Below are 23,159 nucleotides of genomic sequence, written 5' to 3'. Positions count from 1 at the left end.
ACATGAAAATTATAAGCTTGTCTTAATTGCACAACGATAATAAAAATGTAATCAGTTTCAGAAATTAATTTTACTACCCCTTTTAAATTATCATAAGAAACATACCCAAAGTAAAAGAGTTCTTTTGGTTTCCATTTTCATAAAAGAATCTGTCTCCGACTCTCGTTCTGTAGAATTGTTCGAGCATGATGCAGAGGAATGTAGGACCGGTCAGTGTGTCCTTGACGTGTGCTTCGAGGGAACCACCGACAACCAGATCGACGTCGTCAGGATGAGCGTAGAGGAGAGCCAGTTTTTCAACATTCTGAAAACAAGATATTTATTACAAGACGTTTCGATACATGAACAGTTTTTTCCTTTTGACTGTCACCTCGGGCATGATGTAGTCCATAAAGTCTTTGAACTTGCGGGCCCTTGGAAGGCCACAGAATTCTCTGTAGTCGTTGTATGATGCGATTCCATGGTCTCTGCCCCTCTGTATGTCAATAGCTCTCAGATCTCTTCCAAAAGGCATTCCATTTCTGAACAAATAATCAGTAACCTGCAAGCAAAGGCTTGTTAAAATGTTAATAGAGTAAACAATAAAAAAATATGGTATATTTGGTAAATAACATTAGTATACTAAAGAAAAAAGGTTTTCATAATATAAACAATAAAAACAGTTTGTGTGTTTCCTTTGGTTTGCAAGGTAAAGAATTTGTAATTTGATCATTACCGATCATCTTGATCTGTCTATCTTTGTTAGGTTGGTCTGTCATACACATTTCGGCATTTCACCATCTTGAGCATGTCACACCAAGTATGTATCTAATAAATCAAGTTGATCAGTAACGATCCAATCACAAATAAAATATTATCGAATCAGTCCCAGAAAATGTCTATACTTAGAATCTTCAAATTATTTGCAATAAAAATTCCAAAAATTAAAAATTAGAATTTTTAAGATTCGCTCTGCTTACCTAATAAAAAGTGACAAAATAATTAGTTTATTGATTTTTACCTCACTAGTAATGAAAGGATCGATTTCCTCTTGGTTTTGTGTAGCCATTCCTCTAGTTAATTTGTCCATGTTATCACCCTCTTCAATTACACTCGGCTTGTTGAAGAAGTCGCTGAGACGGAGAGAGCCGTACACGTGTCTTTCTTCACCCAAAAGGCTAAAAAAGATTTGTTTAATTTAATCTGAAATCCATTTGGTTTAAAAGTTGCTTACTGAAGATGTCCTTGGATGGAAGAGTGGAAGTATCTGAATGCAGCAGTGGCATGTCCGTTCAAAACACTAGGATCAACATCATCCCTGTAGTCATTGACGAATTTGTCCGTTTTGTACAGTAAACCGTACTTCATCATGTTGTTTGTTCCTGAAGAAGTATATTTTTTAAATTAGGGAATAATATATTATATATGATGAAAAATACCGATGAAAATTGGGAGCCATTCAGCATAGTTGATGTGTTGGTACTCGGCAATGACGATCCTTCTTGCTTCTTGGAATGTTTTCTCATCATCCCAATGAGGGTTCAAATGCTGGAGAACATCAGCTACTCTGTTATGCTCCCTCAACATGATGATTTGAAGAACAGTAAGTTGGGGATTCTGGTTAGCTCTAACATCACCTAAAATCATTATTGTTAGAAAAATCAAACTATTTTATATTTTTTCAACGAACCAAATCTGTAGCAAGGTTCATCGTCATCTTGAGCTTCACAAGTAGCACTTTTGTTAACTGCAGCAGGAGGCCATTGTCTTCCATGCCTGACGTCAACTCTGAGTCGACCTCCTTGACCTTCACGAAGAGCATTCATTACCTGCATGTTTGAACCGTATACCATAGAAGCGTCCATGTAGTGAGTGACTACTACGATCTGTGAGTAAAGAAAGGAACAATGTAATGTTTTGTACATGGGCAGTCAATGCAAACAAGAGACCTGTTCATGTGGTGAATGAGGAGGAACACAGCCTCTGTCGACATCTGTGGTGGACCTCATAAAGTTCATACACATCTGGCCAAACTTGGAATACAGGGGGTCATCTGCAGGGATCTCGATGGGGAAGCACTGGGCAGGGGCTTGCTCAAGAGGGACTTGAAGCCTACCGTCTGGACTGCAGCAATGGTTGGCAAGTGGTTCTAAACATTCAGCATTGTTGTAACCGTTTTGTGAACACTTGGCACACCAAAGGACTTACTGGTCTGGGTTGTACCCATAGACATGGACATATCATGGGTGATGAGCTGTCCCCATTGCATAGAGACCAATGTCCAAACGGGATCAGGGATATTGTGATCAGGGAAAAGAACAATGCTGACAAGACGAGCTCCTGGTAGTTTGTGACCAGTGACTGATGCTGGAGGAAGGTGAACTCCTTTAAAGGAAAAAATAAATTAATTAATAATAAAGAAAAAATTTTAAAATACTTAATTTGGTATTGCCACACTAGCAGATTTTTAGGAATTTTAATTTGACCTTTACTGATCATTTTGGACTGCCTAATCTTGCTTGGTTAAAAATGGATGGATGTGCTGAAAGTAACATGAAAAATTTAACTTACAGAATTTCAGCTTGGTCATTACTGATCATTTTGGCTGTCTATCTTTATTGATTAGATCTGGCAGATTTTTATACATTTTGTTATCTTCAGAGCTGGGTCCAGGTTCTCATAACCAAACCAGTGTGGATAGGTTGGCCAAAATGATCAGTAATGACCAAATTAAAGGTCCACCCCACGAATTGAAAAACCGTTTTATGGTTCATTTTTACCCAAAAAGAAAACAAACATACATGGCTTGACAGGAAAACAAAACTAGGAAAATCTAAGTTATTATTTTAGCCAATGACAAGTTTTTTATGTTTTTACAGCCAAGTTATGATCATACCAATTAGGACGGCAACTGGCTCTCTATTTTCTTAATCCTACTGCTAACCTCTCTGTGCCTCAGGGCCATGAAAATGTGGATAAAATAACACAACTAACAAACACAAATACACATAAAAACATAAGCAAGATAAAATATGATAGTCTGGTTAGCATTCAAACTACCCTAGAGTAGCCGATATTACTTGCAGTCATTGAGGGTAAGCCCATCCATTCGTACTAATAAATTACATTCACACTCCACAATTCACACTACCCCAGAGTGCTTGATAACCTCGTGGTAAGTAGGGATAGGCTCCATTCACACTAATGAATACATTCATTCCAATAAATAAATAATATTACATACATAAAGCTACAAAGATCAATTCACAGTTAAAAAATTATTGTTAAACCCTTTCAGAGAGCAAAGGGAATAAAATAATAATAAAAGGGAATAAAAACGAAACAATTATTCCAGGGAGAAACATGTTCAACATATTCTAACCTACAAGTGATGGCAAAGGAAAATATATGCAAATTTTTCAGCTTGGATTAAGGTTAATGTTATACTTCTCATTAAAATAAATAAATAAATACCATCAGCGTATCTTGGTGGAAGGATCCTGTTGTATTTCGTATTTGGTCTTCCGAGTCCAGCATCCCTCAAGTTGTTGCAAGATCCATCTACTGTCCTGTATTTTGAGTCTTGACATGGACCGTACACCTTCGAGGAGCAGGTTGGTTCTGGATTTGGAGCAGCGCCATAAGGAAACCCTACGCTAAGACTAAAGAAAAAATGAAACATTTTGAAAAATCCTTTAAACACAGATTTTACATACGAGTTGTCAAGCTGTGGGTTGTAGGAGCCTTGGAACCCGCCAAAGTAGCTGTTATGCTGTTCAAGCCCGTTACCACCTTGGTAACTGGACTGGTCGGAGTAATCATTGGATGGTTTACCGAAACCAAAACCGTATGAAGGCCTGTTGCTCCTGTACTGGCTCGGTGCTGGGTGGTAGACCCTGTGACTGAAGGAAACTGAAGAGTACGGTCGGTCTAGTGCAAGAAGAAAATAATTTTATTAGCATTTATTATTATAGAATATAACAATTCATTCAATCAAAAGTCATTATGTAAAAAATATTTTAGACAAATGGACACCTTGTAAATGCACTTATTGCTTATTGTACCTTTATTAGTTCTTAATTCAGTTCAATTAACTTGATTCTTCTTTGATGAAGGTGAAGGTCTTTGACTGATTTTGCTAGAATTACAACCAATAAATGTCGAGAATAGTTTGTATACAGATAGATCCAAGACCAAGTATGAGTCAGAAGCTATATGAAAATAAACCATTGGCTAAAATCCACATAAGCCTTGAGCATTATGCCACTGGGTTTCAGGCAGTGTGGGCCATAGAGATCAAACACCTAGGAAAACCAAGGAAAGAATAGCCATCTACTTGGACAACCAAGAGGCACTAAAGGCACTACCTCATCGGTAGTAAAGCCCAGAGCTGTTTGTGACTGCATCAAGGTTTAGGGAAATATTTTGGATAACAACACTATTACCCTTGTTTGGGTGCCCTTTATCTGGGCTGATAAATTGGCCAAGGGTTAATGGGTTCTGAACCCTTTTGCTGCTTAACAAATTGCTAGAAATGTTGCCCATCAAACAATGTGTTAAGTATAAGTCCTCAGTTCAATGGGTACTCCAGGATAGAGGCTTGTAAAAAAATTAATCGAAGGCCATTGATGTGTAAAGACTAGACTGTAAGATAGAAGGACTGTTTTCAAGACACTGCAAACTCTGGAGGCATATAAACTCAGAGTAGCAGAAACAAGCTTGCGCAAATATCGCCAGGAAGAAGAAGAAATTGTGGAACATGTCCTCTGCTGGTGCGAAGGCCTATGCAGGCTGAGAGCACAGAAAGCGAAAGTTTTAATCTCCAGAGATATTTGGGAGTGCATCAAGGGGCCCTGGCAGACGTTGGGAAAAACAAAATCACCCTTATTTTGGTGCCCTGTATGCCCTGCATTCTGGACTGGGTTGGGCAAGGAAAGCTTGACCACATTTCCAAAAATATTGATCCATCTGAGTATGGACAAAGTTCATTAAAGAACCATACTGAAAGATAAGACGGATGATGCAGACTCCGAATGTTTGTCTTAAACTTTAGTTATTAATTTTTTTTGTGTGTTGAAAGCTTAGAGCTTTCTCTTTTAGACCTGATCTTGTGTTTCTTTAAAGGATTTGACTTGTTGAAAGACAACTTCATAGATCATCAATTTCAGCAATAAACTTTAAAAGTACCTGAATATTTTTTCCCCTTCAGTCAATATTCCTTTTTAATACGGTACAAGGGTGTTTGTAACGGGAAAGTTAAATAAAATCTCACTTGCGAAAATTGTTATTTTAGAACGTTTTTAATACCGTGTTGCCTAAATGGTAACGGAATCTCAACTAAGCAATCAAGCAGTAATATTCTTGGACATGCTGCACTGCCGTTTATTAAGCGTGAATGATCGACGGTCGGCAGAAAAGGCTCTGTACTAGCTTGAAAAAAAAAAAGAATGTTAGCTTTAAAAATTTATGAGACACAACGGAAATGGCTTCGTTGTTGCTCAAGAACCACGGTTTTGAACAAATTGGGCAGTAAAAATTCGATAACTCAACTGTGAAATAGTTGATTTTGAGATTCGAGATTGAATCGGGACGTTGAGCAAAGACAGGACGCATGTTAATTGGCGTAAGGTTTTTTTTTGGTAGCTGGTTTACAGAAATTCTTTGGATTTTACATCTTAATAAGGTCTAGATCCAGATTTTGTGTAACACAATTCAATTTGCATTTCGTACGAGCTGGACCGACGGCTGAATATTTATACCTGTCTGCCCTTTTAAGTCCGCTCAAAGAAAGTTTCCTCCGAGTCAGTAAAATCATAAAATCTGACAGGTTGTATTTAGTTGTATCCTATTTGAAAATACATATTTAATCAAAGGAAATGTGAAACTTCACCGCTCAGAATTATCGTGGGGTAATGGAAAACAGTGAGAGGCCATAGGGACTTGGGATCATAAATGAAATTTTTTTTTGGTAATCCTAGGTCGAAAAATATTGGACAAGTATCTTCTTGCCAATGGGCTTCAAGAGCCGAGAAAATTCGTTTAGCTAATTTAAGTAAGTAATTTTTTAAAGTCGTGTTTTTCAGCCTTGGTTGTGCATTTATTTCAAGATTATTATATATCTTACAATTAATTAAGGTTTTCAGTTGAGATAAAAAAGTCAATGGCACGAGCGGGATTCGAACCCACGATCTTCGGCTTCATACGCCGCTGCTCTACCACTTGAGCTAGCGTGACCTCGATCCACTCGGACACCAACCTCCCATCTCAACACCACCTTTTGAATTTCATTTGTCGTTGAGAATCAAATTGATTACACGACATATGAAAAATGGCAAAAAGGAGGGGAAATTCAAAAGGTGGGATTGAGATGGGAGGTTGGTGTCCGAGTGGATCGAGGTCACGATAGCTGAAATGGTAGAGCAGCGGCGTATCATGCCGAAGATCGTGGGTTCGAATCCCGCACGTGCCATTGACTTTTTTATCTCAACTGAAAACCTTAATTAATTGTAAGATATTAATTGGTCAAGCGGACCACGAAACTAGTGAATTAATATATTTCGATTTGTATTATTAAGTAGTTTAAGAAAATAATATGTAGGATCGTTTAAAATAAAGATTACATATAAAAAGTTACAAAAACGAAACGACGCTTTCAGTAAAGTTAGCTAAACTCCTAGAAAACATTGACACAAATGCTCGAACACTAAAATCTTTCGCTCTAGTGTAAAAAAAGGTTCATTCAAATCGTTGATCCCAGGTCCATAGCAGCTCTTTTGTCAGTCCTCAACTGAATTTCCCTATTTTTCAACATTTGTTCATATCTGGCACCATGGTTTCAAACCAAGACGTAATTTTCACCACTGGGTGAAAAAGTTTTCACGTTGGGTTCACAGATCAATTTTCCTGGTCAACTTTAGTTCCTGTCAGGGATAGGGACAGGGGACACCTCGACCTGAATATTTATAACTTACTGGCCAGTTTCAGGTTATTAACCAGCTTTCAAAGCTTTGCCAGTGGTTCCTTGGCGTAGGATCTTGTTTGTGGTTTTTCTTGTCCTAGTTGCAAGAACCTGCCCTTCACAGACCTTTACTTAAACATAAAATCTGCGGTCTCCTCCTCTTCTTGGCAGTATCTGCACAGTGTTTCTTCTGTCAGTACTCCTATCCGGTGCATGTGCTTTCTTAAGTGGCAGTGCCCTTCAGAAGTCCAACCAGAATCCTGGTTCGTTGCGGTTGCCTTCCAGTAATTCTTTTGTAAGTTTTGCGGATGGTCCTTCTATGAATCTCTTCGCGTGCCTCATACCTGTGGTAAGTTCCACCAGATTTTGGGCTCATTAAGGACCCATTTTGAGATGTATCCTCTTTTGTGGCAGACTGCTAAGCCGCAGTAGGGTTCAGGACCCAGAGAAGAGATGGTCCCTTTTTGAAGAGGACCCCCCCCTTTTTTGGCCAACATGACAACCTTTTCGCTGCCTCTATGCCCGGAATGTCCAGGGACCCGTGCCTGGGTCAGGTCATTAGTGTCATTGACTTCCGTCAAGTCCTCCATGCAGTTCCAAAAACTCTTAAAACTCTTTGTTTTCGCCTCGCATGAGGCTGGGGTTCTAAGTGCTCCCTGGCTGTCAGAAAAAATGGCTATATTCCGGAAATGTATTCCTAGCCTTTTTATTTCTCTGGCACATTGTTCAATCGCTATGATTTCAGACTGGAAAACTGTAGCATACTTTCCTAGGTTTACCGTCAGTTCGGTCTTGGGGGTTCAGATCCTGTCAAGTCGATCATAAAAGGATTACTAAGAAAATAAACAATACTTCACCTGTAAAATTTTGAAAAGGGTTGTGATAATCTACAGCCAGAGCGTTGACAGCCAGCAGTGCAAAAACCAGCGTTCCTATACACATTTTCAGACGTGACATCTGAAACAAACAAAACAAATGGTAAAAAAACCTGATAACAAAAAATACTAAAACAATTTTTCTCACATAAAGTAACGTTATGGGCTAAACGGTCGCAAATTTATCACCCCGGTTAAACATACTTTACAACATCCAGCTAGACGATTATTTCATTTTAAGACCAGTCTACAGTGTCAATTATTATTAAAATTAATGAATTATATGGACAGATTTACATGTAATGACGATGATTATACAAAGTATCGTGGTTGCGTAACGAAGTCCTTTAGAAGGAGTGAGATTCGGTCCGAAGTCGTCGTGCTGCAAGTCCCTTTAATCAGTTTTGCAGAGAAAATAACGCTAGTTTGTACCATCATGTTTTCTTTCGTAATTATTAATCGATTGTAATTAATTACAAGGAGTGAGATAAATTGTTTAAATGGAAAATATAGGAGAAGAAAGTTTGCAAAGTTGGAAATGAGCTATAACATCAGCACAGGCTAAGTAAAGCTTAAAGTTCAAATCTTCAAATCAAAATCAAAGTACAATCTTAATTGAAATAAAACAACTAGCATCAAGTTCCGACCTTCATTTGAAAACCTATGACCATTAAAAAAATCATTTAAAACACTTGGAAGAAATTGAAGATGCGAAACCTTATATAAAGTACGTTTAGCCCCATGGGCGATTTTCCCAAATAACGAGTTTATTTAAAAGTTCGAAAATAGATCAGTACGATATAATTCTTTGTTCTGATTTATAAAAGAAAAGTTTTTTTAAAGGCATGTAGGCTTCCATTTGACGTATCTCTTTATTATCCCGTACCTGTGCCATCAATCAAAAATATTTGTAAAACGATATTTTCCATGTAATATTTGCTTTTTAATATTGGCAACGTTTAAATTTGATTTGTAAAGACGAAGACGAAGGCATTAGGATTTTGGATGCTATATAGAAGAAAGGCTTGGCGTCAGGGTTATACACAGGGCGAGGCGAGACGCTAATCCATGATTGTGTATTGGCCCAACTTTTGGCAGAGAGTTACTGAGTGGTCATGGCAACTTTGGATCTTGCAGAAGATAAAATAAGAATCAGGTTTGTTCTATTCCACTGTGGAGTGTGGACATTAGAAAAAACCCACAGAGAGCTGTTAAATCAAATTTTCCCAAGTTATCTACCAAGACAAAGCGTAGTATGACAAGGCACCTAGTTCGTGGAAAAATGGAAACTTTGAGATTGATTAAAAATTAATTGGCTATTTTCCGGAGTAAATTCTGACCACCTAGTTTTTCAGGATTGTGGATTACTGTGGTATTTGAGATACCGTCCAAAACCACCAAATGGCGCCCGATCATCCCAAGAGTGGTGTCGCTTTTTAAAAATGTATTTCTATACGTACATTCAGATTACAAAAATAATCCCCGGGCTTAAAAAGACAAAATTACCAATTATTATTTACTCAACAGAACAAGATGGCCAAAGTTAGATCGTACTGGGACAAAATTAAAGTCTCGAGTCATAAAACAACGTAATTAAGTCAAATGTGTTGATTTCGTCGAATCAACTGAAAATGGGGATTTAATTGTTAGTAGACGAGGCGCAACGCGAATGACAGTGCTTAAAAAGCAGTTTGGCCAAAATTAATCAAAAAATTATTTCACTAGCATCAATTATTCACTTTTTTCTTTCTAAAAAGTTTTAAGGATTCAGTTTGTAAACTAACAAAAATCATCCAGACAGGTTTTATATTATTATTATTACCATCATCATCATCATCAAATAACTTTATTAAGTTCGAAATGCACTGATTGTATTATTACTTTTAATTACTTAAGCATGTATAGTTTTTATTTTAGTAATTTGTTTAATATTCTTTAAAGACCATTATATTTAGTGGTCTATTGACCAAATTACTTCTTTCAATTAATTAATCTTTTTATGTAAGGTTTTGATTGAAATGAAAAAGCTAGAGTCACGAGCTGGATTCGAACCCACGACCTTCGCCGCTGCTCTACCGCTTGAGCTATCGTGACTTCGATCCACTCGGACACCAACTCCTCATCTCAACCTACCTTTCGAATTTTTCCTCATTTTTGCCATTTTTCAAATGTCGTGTAATCAGGATTTGATGATTTGGTTCTCGGCGACGAATGAAGTGTCCACGGAGAGCTGTTAGTGAAGTTATACTTCGTTTTACTTATTAAATCCATTATATTTCGTGGTTCGATTGACCAAATAACTTCTTTCAATTAATTTTTCTTTTTATGTAAGGTTTTGGTTGGAATGAAAAATGGCAAAAAGAAGGGAAAATTCGAAAGGTAGGTTGAGATGGTGGGTTGGTGTCTGAGTAGATCGAAGTCACGATAGCTCAAGGGGTTCGAGCAGCGGCGTATTGAGCCGAAGGTCGTGGGTTCGAATCCCACTCGTGACACTGACTTTTTTATCTCAACCAAAACCTCAATTAAAGATTAATTAATTGAAATTCTTTAAAGATTTGAAGAACGTGAGAATTCGCGTCGCCCACATTTTATTTATATTGTTATTATTTATTACGTTATTTCTATTATTAACGGTTATTAAGCGAGGTGACGTAAAGGGAAACTTGACCAAGTCCAACTTCGGCCACATGAGTTTTGTCACAGCTTCTTTTTTTTCCCCGTTGGACCGCAAACGCTTTCAAGCTCGATCAGCGCTGACGTCCGGATCGTATAAGAGAGACGACACGGTCTGTTTACTCCCTCGACTTCTTCCTTCTTTGTTAATCGCATCCTCTGGATTTTTCAATAAGCACTTTGATAACTTTGGTACCGATTGTCTTTAAAAGACCGTTGGGAATAATTTCAACTTTGCGCTTGAAAAGAGAAAGTTTTTTTTGTTAAATCACGCTTCCAATTCTGATTATCATCGATACATGATGCTGTAAAAAACCGAGATCGGATCTCGCTCTCAGAAATAAAGCAACTCTGTGAAAATGCCCCTGTTTTGTGCCTGTTAGGTTTTATTTTATTACTTTTATTATTTGGATGAAATAATTTCATTTTATGAAATTGATAAAAAGATAATGAAAGCCGTGCAGGCTGAGATTCCTACTCCTGGAGCAATAAAACCATGACCTCATGGACACACAAGCGTGCTAAGCATTGATACCTAGTATAAAACCTTGGGTTTAACGAAGAGCTCGATGATGGTGGAAATTGCATCAAAGACACCACTGGTCACGGTGTGCTACGACCTAAAGATGATCACTTTTAATCTATACTATTTAACCAGCACATGAGTTGGACGAATCCTACCCGGATTACACGACTCGAAGGCCATGCCAGATTAGTGGACTCTCTGCGTGCTCATTGAAATGAAGGAGGGTCAACAAGAGGGTCAGGAAAGGTCAAAGTGGACATTCTCATATTCGGTACTCTGCGTTAATTCGGTGTTAGAACCGAAAGGGAACAAAGTTCGAAGAGCTTAGCTTAATTATGGAGGTGTAGTCGATTCGCCCCGGATCGCCGGATCGTCTTAGGCGAGTACGTTTTCATCCAAGGACCATGTACGCTAGAGGAGCTCCTCTTGGCAAAGAACCATGCCTCATAGGGTAAGCTGCTCTCTGTGAAGTTCTGGCGGCAGGACTGGTAAAGTCTTTCACGTGCCCGAGTCAGCCAATATTGGTCGCAGTGCGCTAGGTCAAGAGACCGTGTCACTTTAACCTAAAACTTTAAATCTCAAGCCATTTATACAATTCGTTCACTCGATCCAGTCGGTTAATAAAATAATTTGTTAATTTATTCTTGTACGGCAATTTTCCGTCAATAAGGAAAAAATCCTACCAGCTTCGTTCTGTGAGTGTCAAAGCTATCTGTCCTATATGGTTATTGTGACACATTCACGAAAACTTAACAGTTCCACATTTCCATATTAAGGTTTGATTAAACTGCTCAAATGACACGCATTAACTTAATTACAACATACACCTAACTACTATGGACTAAATGCATTCATCATTATGAAATTACACCACACCAGCTGGGGCACTGTTGCTCAACTTTGTTCACTGAAACCGCTACTAGAATTTAAACACTAAACTAATTAAATGTGTTGTTTAATTTAAGCAATTACTAAAAATTTGGGGGATTAAAAACCAATTTGTATCAATACAGCAATGTTTCGATTTTGAAAATTTGATTTAGTTTTTAAAGGATTCGAACTTACGATGTCCAGAATAGTTACGAAATTTTCAGTGTTGATTGAAAACGGCGAATGTTATTTTGGAGTAATGATTAAAATAAAAAATTTCTAAGTACGCTATGTGAAATTATTTATAAATCCGAGATTTTGAATACAAAATACCAAGGAGTATTAGATTTTTTCTTGTGGAAAAATAGAGGACATCATTTGCTATTTGGAATACAAAATAGCTTTTTTCCTTTGATACCGAGAAGTGGATGAAACTAGTTGGAATTATTGCAAAATTCGTGATGTACTAAACAAAATTTACTCGACAAATCCTTCGGCTTAGATGAAACGCATACTAGCATTTTAAAATGAAAGTTTAACTTTTAATAAACTTCTGGCCTTTTTCTAGATCATGGAATAATTTTTCTTTCATAAATCTAAGTTATGAAGTACATATCTAAGTTGAAAACACACTCTTTTTGAAAGAACTTTTTGACAATAATAAAACATTTGTTTGAACTTTAAACCAAAATCGAAACTTTCCTGGTACTAAATCATATTAAAATTAAATATTAAAATATTACGAATAAATGCGATAAATCACTCGGCCGATATTAAACTATCACATAATCGGCCAAGGGTTATTTTTTTCCCTCTCGATCGACCGATAAATTAACATTTAAGTTTGATCAACATTTAAATAACTTTGCATAATATCAACTCAAATGTAAATTTTCAATAATTGAATGACAATAATTTTCAGTTTAAAATGCAAAAGAAAACCTGTTTAATGAATGACACTAATTATACACCATTTCAAAGTTTTTGAAAATTTTTACGTTGCCTGTTACAAAATCATGTACCAATAAACAAACATGTAATACAGCATTTATTTAACAAACTTCATTCAGCCATGTTTACATTCATAATTAATTTTTATTTTAAGATGATAGTGAAGACTTTTTATCTTATTAATATAAAAATTTGCTGAAAAATAGGAAGTTCTTACACAGTGTACTAGAAGTTATATAATTCTTAATTACAATTAATTAAGGTTTTCAGTTGAGATAAAAAAAGTCAATGTCACGAGCGGGATTCGAACCCACGATCTTCGGTTCGATATGCCGCTGCTCTACCACTTGAGCTCTCATGACCTCGATCCACTCGGACACTAACTTCCCATCTCAACCACACCTTTTGAGTTTTCCCTCCTTTTTGCCATTTTTCAATTCGGTTCGAATCCTGCTCGTGCCATTGACTTTTTTATCTCAACTGAAAACCTTAATTAATTGTAAGATATTAATTGGTCAAGCGGATCACGAAACTAGTGAATTCTTAATTACATTTAATTTTTTTTTCCCGAGGGTTCGCAACAGCAGAGGTCATATAAACTCTCAGGGTGCTGGTGTTTTTGAAAAAAGCCCATTTGTAGGTATGTCGGGTTCGAATCCAGCGGCCCTGCATTCGAACCCGGGACCTTTACTTTACAGTGATGAGCGCCATGCCTAAACCGTTGCGGCCACCGACGCCCTTGTGTGGCCTATTCATAGGTTCTATTATCAGGGGTTTGGTCTCAAGCGGAATGACTAGTTAGAAAAGTACTCGTCTTCGAGTTAGCTGAGGTTAATATGCCCTGTTCTAGCTCCTGGCTAGTCTTTGTTACGAATCTGGTGTCCTGCCGTTTGAACTTGAGGAGGGCAGCTTGGTTATGAGGCTTCTATGGGGATCATCCCCTAGCAGACATGGTCCTAGGATGAGCTAACAGGTTTGTCTTTGATCGGCTTCGCTTTGGAGTGGGATGGAATGATGAAGAACGGTACTCATATTTGGCGATTCTGGTCAAATCGACTAAACCGCCATAGTTAACCTTTCTTCAAGGTAAACTGGCGCTTCATCTTCCTGGTCGAGTTTAAGACCTGTGACTTCACGGACCATCTTGGCATTGCATTGTGTACTACGGCCAAGCTGAATGCCCTTGCATCGTGCAAACCCTGAGTGCGTTGTGCGTTGTTCGAAAAATACGCAGATTAAAGTTGAAAGGACTTGGCCACTTTATTCACTATCTGGAGCTCTTCGTTAAGCTTAAGACTTTTTACTAGATCAGGGTTCAGGCCTTGGCTTTTTCTCTCCCAGGAGTTCTTCTTCCTGGTAAAAGGGTTCAGGACTGATAGGTGTCCTCATGACCAATTTATCGCCCTCCTTATTATCCCTGGGTACCATGGCAAACAGAGCCCCCGAATAAGTGTAAGTTTATTGTTTTCTCTAACGTCTGACAAAGCCTTAATGCAATCTCAAACACCTCTGGCCTTGCAAGTACAAAGCACTTACTCGTCATCCTGGTATGGCCACTTGTAACCTGCCACCAAGTAACTGGTAACAGGAGACTCACTTTGTTACTAAGCACCTCCGGTGTGACAGCCTAGTGTGATGTGAGTTCTTAAGAACAGATTCTCTATAGATAATTGTCCTGTAGATACGATGAGTTGAGAGACGTGGAAAATCGGTAGTAGTTGTCTGGGCACCCGGGCACGTCTGGAAGAAGGCGGCGAAAGCCGGGACTGCCCATCCATTATACTTTTTTCAAAGCGATCCGACCCGCTGACGCTAAACGGGCAATAAAGAAAGCGGTAAAGAAAGGTCGCAGCGTCAGTGGACCGAGCCGTCTGAGAAGTTCTTGGTGTTAAGTAAGTAGTGGCACTCAAATAGATCATCCCATCCCGAATCGGAATCGGCCTTCGCGGTTGACACAGGGGTATTACTTTTGGGCCAAAGCCCGCATATGTGTCCGGCATACTGAGAAAGTTTGTGCTTGATCGTGCTTCTGATTCTCATTAACGATTGTGAGTAATTAAATCCTAATTGTTCAAGAATTGTACGATCAAGAAAATAAAGCTACTTTGTCATCTGCTTTTAATTATTTTATCTCCTGTATGACCACAACATTCATGTTATGTTGATAAGGAGAAATTAGCTGAAATAAAAGCTTGTTTAAAGTCCTCCAACTTAGTTATGCTTGAACTGTATTGCAAAATAATCCTTTGCGTTTCTTAAAAAGAACTAATAGCAGACATTGAGTCGGTTTTAATGACATACATCATGGTAGTCGACGTCCAATAGAAAGCCCAGGTTGACCATGCTTCTCCTTCTCGTTAATTTGTGTGGAAATGTTCACGAAAGATCAAGTCCCAACTGATTATTATTTTTATTAAGAAGAAATTAGACGAATCGAAGTGCAAGCTTGCTTAAAATTGTACAATGTGTTTCATCTCTATTTCAAAATAATCCTTTTTTTATAGAGAAAACTAAGCAGACATTGTGTCGGTTTTAATGATATACATCACGGTAGTTGACGTGATCCAGCCGGATCGGCGAGGTTGACCGTGCTTCTGATTTCGCCACTTGGGCAAAGTCCCCCGGGCCGTTAAGTGCCAAGTTCAAAAACCGGACTGTAACCCCCTGGGGTCCGTTTGTTTCCGTTCCGTCTCGCTGCATCGCGCAATGCAATCTACATCGAAACCGCACCGTTTCCGCCTCGGCCGTTTTCCATAACCGAATTAAGCAATCAGTCCCGTCAATCACAGTAATCACGATTATCTGTACGCAATACTCTCGACCGGGTCGGTTCGATCTTTCGATTATACGTATTTACGTAACGGATATGGCTTTTCGCGGGACATCCGTCGCTGAAAGACTGAAATACGTAGTTTTCCTCGATATGTAAAACATAAAAAAAAAAAAAAAAAATACAGCCAAAACAACCCGGAGAAACATTCCTCTACCACCAATAATTAAAAGATTAAGTAAACTTTGGGCCAGATATTAAATTTTACAAAGGACCTTTTTGCTTTGTTCTGAAAAAGAGGAAAAATGTTCGAACGTATTTTATTAAAAAAACTGTATTGCATTTTTTTCACCCCAATGATTACGGATTATTAATATTCTAATAAAGTAAAATTGTACATTATAATCAAATAACTTTACCCTCTTCCCGCGTTGTCCAGTACTATTTGCTCATTTCATCATCTCCGGGCGTTATCCTTGTATATACAACGGCATACAGCCAGACCAAGTCAACTCCCTTCACAAGATCCTATAAAATACCTAAATTTACTAGCCCTAGATAAAATTAGTACGGGAAATCCAAATAAAACGTACCGAACTGGTTACAACGCGCCTAACTTTATCTGCATATGTAGGTGGCCCTCTGGATCTGATTCGTAGAGGGAAGGGTCATCCTCATCCGATTAAAGCCAGGAACACAACCGTCGCAACGCGATGCAACGCTACCCGATTCTACCCGACGCAAATCCAAAGTCCATTTTTCCATAAGAGTGTATTACCTCCGTGCACATCTGCCCGATGCTACGCAACACTACTCTACTCTACGCCCTGCGATCCCCACTGTCCAGATTTTCGTCCGGTGGCATCGAGTACAGACGACAACAAAAGAACCTGACGCTCATATTTTATTGAAACTACATGTATTATTGTCGTTATATTAATTACAACATACTTATTTTAATATAAAACCAAATTAACCGAGATCAAAAATTCATTAGTTTTTATTTACAAAAATAGGTTTGGTAGAAAATAGATCAAAACACAGGAATACCATTTTTGATATAATGAATTTAACTAACAATTTATTACACGGTTTTGCTCATACAATTACACCCTTTTTCGTTGAGTAACGTCAAAAAAGAACACTCATATTTTTTGTAGTTTATTTCAAACTATGTATATGTAATTTTGCCGTTATATTTATTTTCGTTTTATTTATTAATTACAACATTCTTATTTTAATATAAACCAAATTAAATGAGATCAAAAATTCATGAGTTTTTATAAAAATAATTTAATTATGATGGTTAGGAAGAAAATTTATCTAAACACAGGAATAACTTTAATTAAAACAATTAAGTTTAACAAGCGATTTATTACACGGTTTTGCTCATAAAATTTAACTAACAATTTATTTTATGTTTTGCTCATAAAATTGCACTATTTTCCTCGGTATTGTCAGAACAAGACACACATTTTTTGTAGTTTATTTCCAATTATGTATGTATAATTTTGTCATTATATTAATTACAACATTCTTATTTTAATATAAACCAAATTAAATGAGATCAAAAATTCATGAGTTTTTATAAAAAATATTTGGTTATGATGGTTAGGCAGAAAATTTATCGAAACACCGGAATAACTTTATTTAAAACAATTAAATTTAACTAACAATTTATTACAAGGTTTTGCTCAAAATAGTGCATTCAGAACAAATGAGACTTTGCGATTGTGATAACGATTATTGTGATACACGCTGTGTGACTGTACGTGGCGTGCGCTTGACGTTGTATAGATGTGCACACCCTACCTATACGTGGCAAAGCATCGGGTAGCGTCGCATAGCGTTGTATCGGGTAAGTTGTTCCCCGCTTTAAACGCTTTGGTTTGGAAGAAGACCAATGCAGCTGCCAAACTGGAGGGATACAAAATTGGAAACACCTGATATACACTTCTTCATTCCATGAAGCGACTAGATGATAAAACCAGTACTCCAAGAAGGTTCCAACTTTACCACCTCACGAACTAATACAAAAACATCTAAAATATTTGATTAATTATATAAAAAAAAGGGGCTTCAATTCAATTTTATACATTTCAATCATAATTTTCAACCAACTGCAAAATCTATCTATGTTTTCTTTTGGGGAAAATAAATGTTATATAATAATAATAATTAATGTAAATAATTTCCATAAAATTATATGCCAAAAATGTACAAAATTAATTAACAATTTATTTCATGGTTTTGCTGATACAATTATATTTGCTCATACATTTTCGTCGAGTAGCATCAGAATTCACATTTTTTGTAGTTTATTCCAAACTGTGTTATGCAATTTGGTCTTTATATTAATTACAACATTCTCATTTTAATATAAATCAAATTAAACGAGATCAAAAATAGTGAGTTTTTATAAAAATTATTTAATTATGATTGTTAGGCAGAAAATTGATCAAAAGACCGGAATAACTTTATTTAAAACAATTGAATTTAACTAACAATTTATTACATGGTTTTGTACAAAATAGTGTATTAAGAGCAAAAGAGGCGTTGCGATTGTGATACTGATTTGTGATACACGTTGACTGTACGAGGCGTGCGCTTGACGTCGCATAGATGTGCACACCCTGCCTAAACATAGCGTCGGGTAGCGTAGCATAGCGTTGCATCGGGTAAGTGTTTTCCCGGCTTAAGGATAGGCCATGCGAGGAAAACACAAGAATACTTTTGTCTCAAAGTTCGCGTTTTTTGTCAGGTTGATCAATTCATTGAATTCCTTGGCTCTATACGGGGAGCGTGTAGGAATGCAACCCGATATGGAAATTTTGCTTGAGCAAATCAGGTGATCGATTGACATGTTGTATAAGAGATGTACATTGAGAACCACATCGATCCTCAATTAGGTTAGTTATATAAGGATGATGGAGGATTATAGAGTACGCCACTACAATGATATGTAAATAAGAAATAATGTATTTAATAGTTAGTGAGAAAGAGAATGGTTTGGTTTTAGAAAGGTTGCATTGCGGGCTGAAATGACCTGACTGTTAATAGCCTCTGGAGCCCGACCGCTGCGGCTGTGCGGATGACCGAGGTCTGACCCCGTACTGCCAACACCCGGGTTTGGGTGTCTCGAACCCTACCAATAATTTATTGTAAATTACAAAAGCTGAAATCGTCGGTGGTCCGAGTAATCAGTAAGTCATATATGTGAATCCATTTTTCACAAACAGTATCATTTTGCCCATACATTCTACTAAAAATTTCATTTCTCTAAAAAAACCGTTGTCTTCTTTCTTTTCTCTAGAGTCTAGATGATTTCACTTGATTAAATTTTATTTATGATGATATCAGCCAGACATTTAAGTCAGCACAATACTAATAGGACTATGTATTAAGGGTTAAATGGGCAAGGCCAACATGAGGTCGAATCATATTATTCCGAAAGGATCAGGACTTGCGTAACCCTGGCGTCACTGGAAATGAAATTTTAAGTCTCACAAGGCAAGTCCGAAAATTTTCCAAATCCAGCAGAACGGTAAGAAGAATAAATATAACCTTAATTTTCTATCCCTTGGTCCTCCTGAGCACTGCAGCTGTACAGCTTATTGTACTTTATCCCTGGCTCCATTTTTTGGGGGGCTCGCAACACAAGTGTGAATTTGAGCCCCCGGTGTGCCGGTTCTTCCATCGAAGAAACTCATTTTTGAAGGGGGTTGGGACCAAATTCAGTGTCGCTGAGATCTGATCCCGCTCCTTTCATTGATGAGTGCCGTGTCAATTTCTTTCAATTGCGGCCACCGGTCTCCTTAGGCGTCAGAAAAAGTCCAGAGGCGACGGTGGGAATCGAACCCACGACCGCGAGATCTACTAGCCGAGAGTCTGACGCCTTAACCACTCGGCTACCGCGGACCCCCGGACCTTTCCTTTCCGCAATGAGAAGCCTTCGGTTTAAACATGGGATGTGTGAAGGTCTCAAATATTCAGATGGTCGAAATTTCACGTGGAACTCCTAGGTGGTGGTTCCTTGAGGTTCTGAGGTGGAATTTGTCCAATCTGTATCTAACCTCAGAGATTCTTAAAGAAAATTATTGAAGATATACTGCCATCGATTTCTTGGTAATGCAGAGTAATGCTAAAATACATGGAGACCATATTGTGGATGATTACTTGAATATGGCTGAAATGGAGTTCTTAGTATATGTACACCCAGGGTGAATCATATCAAACACATGAACTTCATCAAAACTGGCAAACCCATTGCAACAGTTAGACAGACGAACAAAGAAAAGACATACTCAACACTAATTAACTCTTTATTATGAAAACCAACTAATATATCATTATATATTCATAATAATTATAACTTACCATTTCAAGAATGCCCTAATGATATGGATCTGTAACTGGAAACATGCCTTACGTTACGTTTGACATATGCCAATTACGAAGGACAAGTCATCCTTCAATTTAAAAAAAAGAACTTTATGCTTTTGCTTGATTATACTCAATTTTTTTTTTGGATTGAGCTAATTAGAGAAAAATTCTGAATCACATATTTCTACCATGCAATCGGATTGAATTTTTAAGAAATTACATCGAAAGGTTGCTTTAATAAACAAATTTTTAAACTGAAAAGTGGTAACTTTTGCCTTTTAAGTATCTAACCGTGAAATCGGAATCCTGCGGTTTTTCACTTTACAGGTCGAGTTGACCTAGGTCCATATCTGTGATAGGCTCACCTGTCTGTCTCAACGACAATTTATTTTCCGTTAATACTGTCTACTTATTCTCCATTTGTTTCTTCAGAAGTCTGATTTGTTAATGCCCAGGAAGGACGACAAATAAAAAATGTCGAAAACGTCTTAGGTCAAATTTACGAAAATATTCTGAACCTCCATTTCTCACGTCAGAACGGCATTAAATTCAAATTTGATTTTTATTAAACTCAAATTTCATTTATGACGCTAGACGAATATTACAGAATTCTTCTTTGTCCCGGAGAAATGGAAAATTTTAATCTGATTACTTTGAGTGTGGCAAGAGCGACACGGTATACGATCTTGTCTCTTTGTCATGGGTAGGAAATAGATTAAAAAAATAGATTTGATTAGAAGTTAAGAAATAGATTTCTTACTCAAAGTTATAACAGTGTCCATCAGACCGAAGAAGTAGAATTTTCTAAAACTCAGTTTTTCCTAACCAAAAATTCGAGAATAAAAAAGTACGTGATATTTTTTCTCCTCTTCTTCCTTCCTTGTTGGCTTATTAAAAGCTCTTTTTTAAGGTGTTTTTCACAACAAATTCAACTATTTGACATATCATATTATTAATATCTCTTCAATAAAATAATGTATGTAAACAAAATTTTCTTCAAAATTTATTTGGTTTTTTACACCACTTGCGCTTTGAAGAAATATTTCATTTTGTAATATCTACATCCTTGATACATTTATTGTTCTTTACTTTAAAAAAAAATTTACTATCGACTGGAAAATATCACGGGCTGAGGGATCAGGCGTTAGGGATATAAGCAGGGTGAGGTGAGACGATGAATTCTATGTGAACATTTGTCGTCAAAAACCAACAATAGGCTGAAGCGTTGCCTAGTTGCATTATTGCTTTCCTCTTTCACTAATCTTACGTACAGAATTTAAAAAAAAATCTCGATCGGCGTTTAAAAAAATTTGAGATAAACCGGATAAGGCAGATACGGCGTTAGGGGTATAAACAGGGTGAGGCACAAAGCCAAATCAAAAAATTCTCTGAACGTAGAACATGATCTATAATAAGGAAATTTATTTTTCGACGAATAGATTTTTTCATATTAAAGTGGGATTTGAATAAAACGCCTCACCAGTAGGCCCAACGTTAGGGTTAAAAGCAGGGTGAGGCAAGAAGCTAAATAAATCAACATGTGTGAATATAGTTCATGTTAAATACTGTCTAATCGCAAGACAGTTTTGCAGCCTAGATTATACTTTTTAACATTGATTTTATTAATAAAACTTCTCACTGATGGGGGTAATTTAGGGTTAGAAGCAGGGTGAGGCAAGCTGACTCAATCAATGTCTGCGAAGGTCGCTAGTGTCAAACACGATCTAAGATAAGGAAGATTGTTTTTTCGCAGAACATGTTTTTCTCTCGTACAGCGTGGATTGAACAAAGTGTCTCACCAGTAGGCGCATCGTTGCAACGTTAGGGTGAGGCAAAAAGCAAAATCAAACAACATCTGCGAATCTTAGTCAAACAATCTATGTTCAAGAGGGTTGTTTCTTCGCAGCCTCTATTTTTCTTCCAATGATCTTTTAGTCGCCATTGTAAGAAAACTCCTTGATTGGCGCAAGATCAGGGTTATAAACAGGGCGAGGCAAGAAGCTGAATAATTCCAGCGAATGTAGTTTATGTCAGGAAGGTTGATTCTTTGCAACGTTAGGTTTCTAAGCGGAGCGGGGCAATTCGCTGGACTCTTCAAAGGATACAGGCAGGTAGAGGGGACTTTAAGGATATAAAAAGGGCGAGGCAAGACTCCTTGCTCGATTGAGTAGTATGAGGACCTTCTGGATTTATGTAATATACTCTTTTTAACCGAAAATTTGTGTTGCAAACAATATTGTGGGGGTGTGCTATTTGCTTGATGTTCAAGTTGCTTTGTCCAAATTGAGATAATCAGCAGATGATCGTATATCAAATTTTGATTGGGGTTTGATATTAAAAACCACTGCATCCGGTTCGGGGCCAATCGCAATTCCTTATCAAGATTATGACTTTTTCCCTGAACAAAGTTGAATAAAGTCAATATAAACCCGAGTTAAACAGGACCTTTTTGAAGAACTTTGTAAAAACTTATCAAAGCCTCTCAGGTCGCTGTAAGGAAAGCAAATTGCAAGAAAAATCAGGCTAAGGGCTAATTTAATTGGATCACTACGGGAATTCTATGGGTGTGTTTTTTACTTTATACGATCCAATATTCATCTAATCAATCGGTTTTGACAAAAAATCTTGGTCGATTTTTTTATATTAACCTACTGTAAACAGGCAAGCAATACGGTGATGGAATGCAACAAACCCAATGTGTTCATGTTCACTAGTCATTTCTTTTTGTAACTGCAAGGCTTGTAAAATAAACCCAAGTTTTCCCAAGTTATGGCGATATACACGAATGGATGTACTGGATTAGAGTTTATTGCACAAATGAGTGAAATACAATCATTTAACACTGTTAACACAACAAACAAAAAAAGTATCTTTTTATAAATTGATATTTTATCAAATGTACCATCGATCTCTGGTATGTGGTATGCTGTAATGTACAGCAAGTTTTGAATAAATTTAAATAAGTATCAATATAAACCGAAAACTCGTTGACCTCAGTGGAGAGCTTAATAAATTTTTAATGCTACTAAACGAAGTCGAGAGCTTAAAGGAAAAGATTTCATTCATAAAAAGCAAGTTCCGTTGACCGTAGGACGGGGGCTAAGTCCTTGAACCAGACCTCGGGACTTTCTCCGCCATTCAGCAGCTCGTTACTACATCGGTCCTCGACCCTCA

The 23,159-nt window shown here is 37.3% G+C and overlaps 1 protein-coding gene across 1 annotated transcript in view; it reads right to left on the bottom strand.

Moving 5' to 3' along the window:
- The window catches only part of LOC106663779 (peroxidase-like), a 69,165-nt gene that overhangs the window by 1,864 nt on the left and 44,142 nt on the right, over positions 1–23,159 (bottom strand). Inside the window, exons 2-12 of the mRNA XM_014388871.1 lie at positions 7,795–7,894; positions 3,696–3,909; positions 3,454–3,641; positions 2,188–2,364; positions 1,929–2,128; positions 1,670–1,865; positions 1,419–1,616; positions 1,214–1,361; positions 1,001–1,157; positions 371–541; positions 106–304 (exon numbers count right to left, since the gene is read on the bottom strand). Of these exons, the coding sequence (XP_014244357.1) occupies positions 106–304; positions 371–541; positions 1,001–1,157; positions 1,214–1,361; positions 1,419–1,616; positions 1,670–1,865; positions 1,929–2,128; positions 2,188–2,364; positions 3,454–3,641; positions 3,696–3,909; positions 7,795–7,894 (1,948 nt within the window). The remainder of the gene's footprint in view (positions 1–105; positions 305–370; positions 542–1,000; positions 1,158–1,213; positions 1,362–1,418; positions 1,617–1,669; positions 1,866–1,928; positions 2,129–2,187; positions 2,365–3,453; positions 3,642–3,695; positions 3,910–7,794; positions 7,895–23,159) is intronic.

The sequence above is a fragment of the Cimex lectularius genome, unplaced genomic scaffold (assembly GCF_000648675.2).
Source record: "Cimex lectularius strain Harlan isolate CLEC.00 unplaced genomic scaffold, Clec_2.1 scaffold100, whole genome shotgun sequence".
NCBI classification, from domain to species: Eukaryota; Metazoa; Arthropoda; class Insecta; order Hemiptera; family Cimicidae; genus Cimex; species Cimex lectularius.
This window is presented reverse-complemented; position numbering and strand designations above follow the sequence as displayed.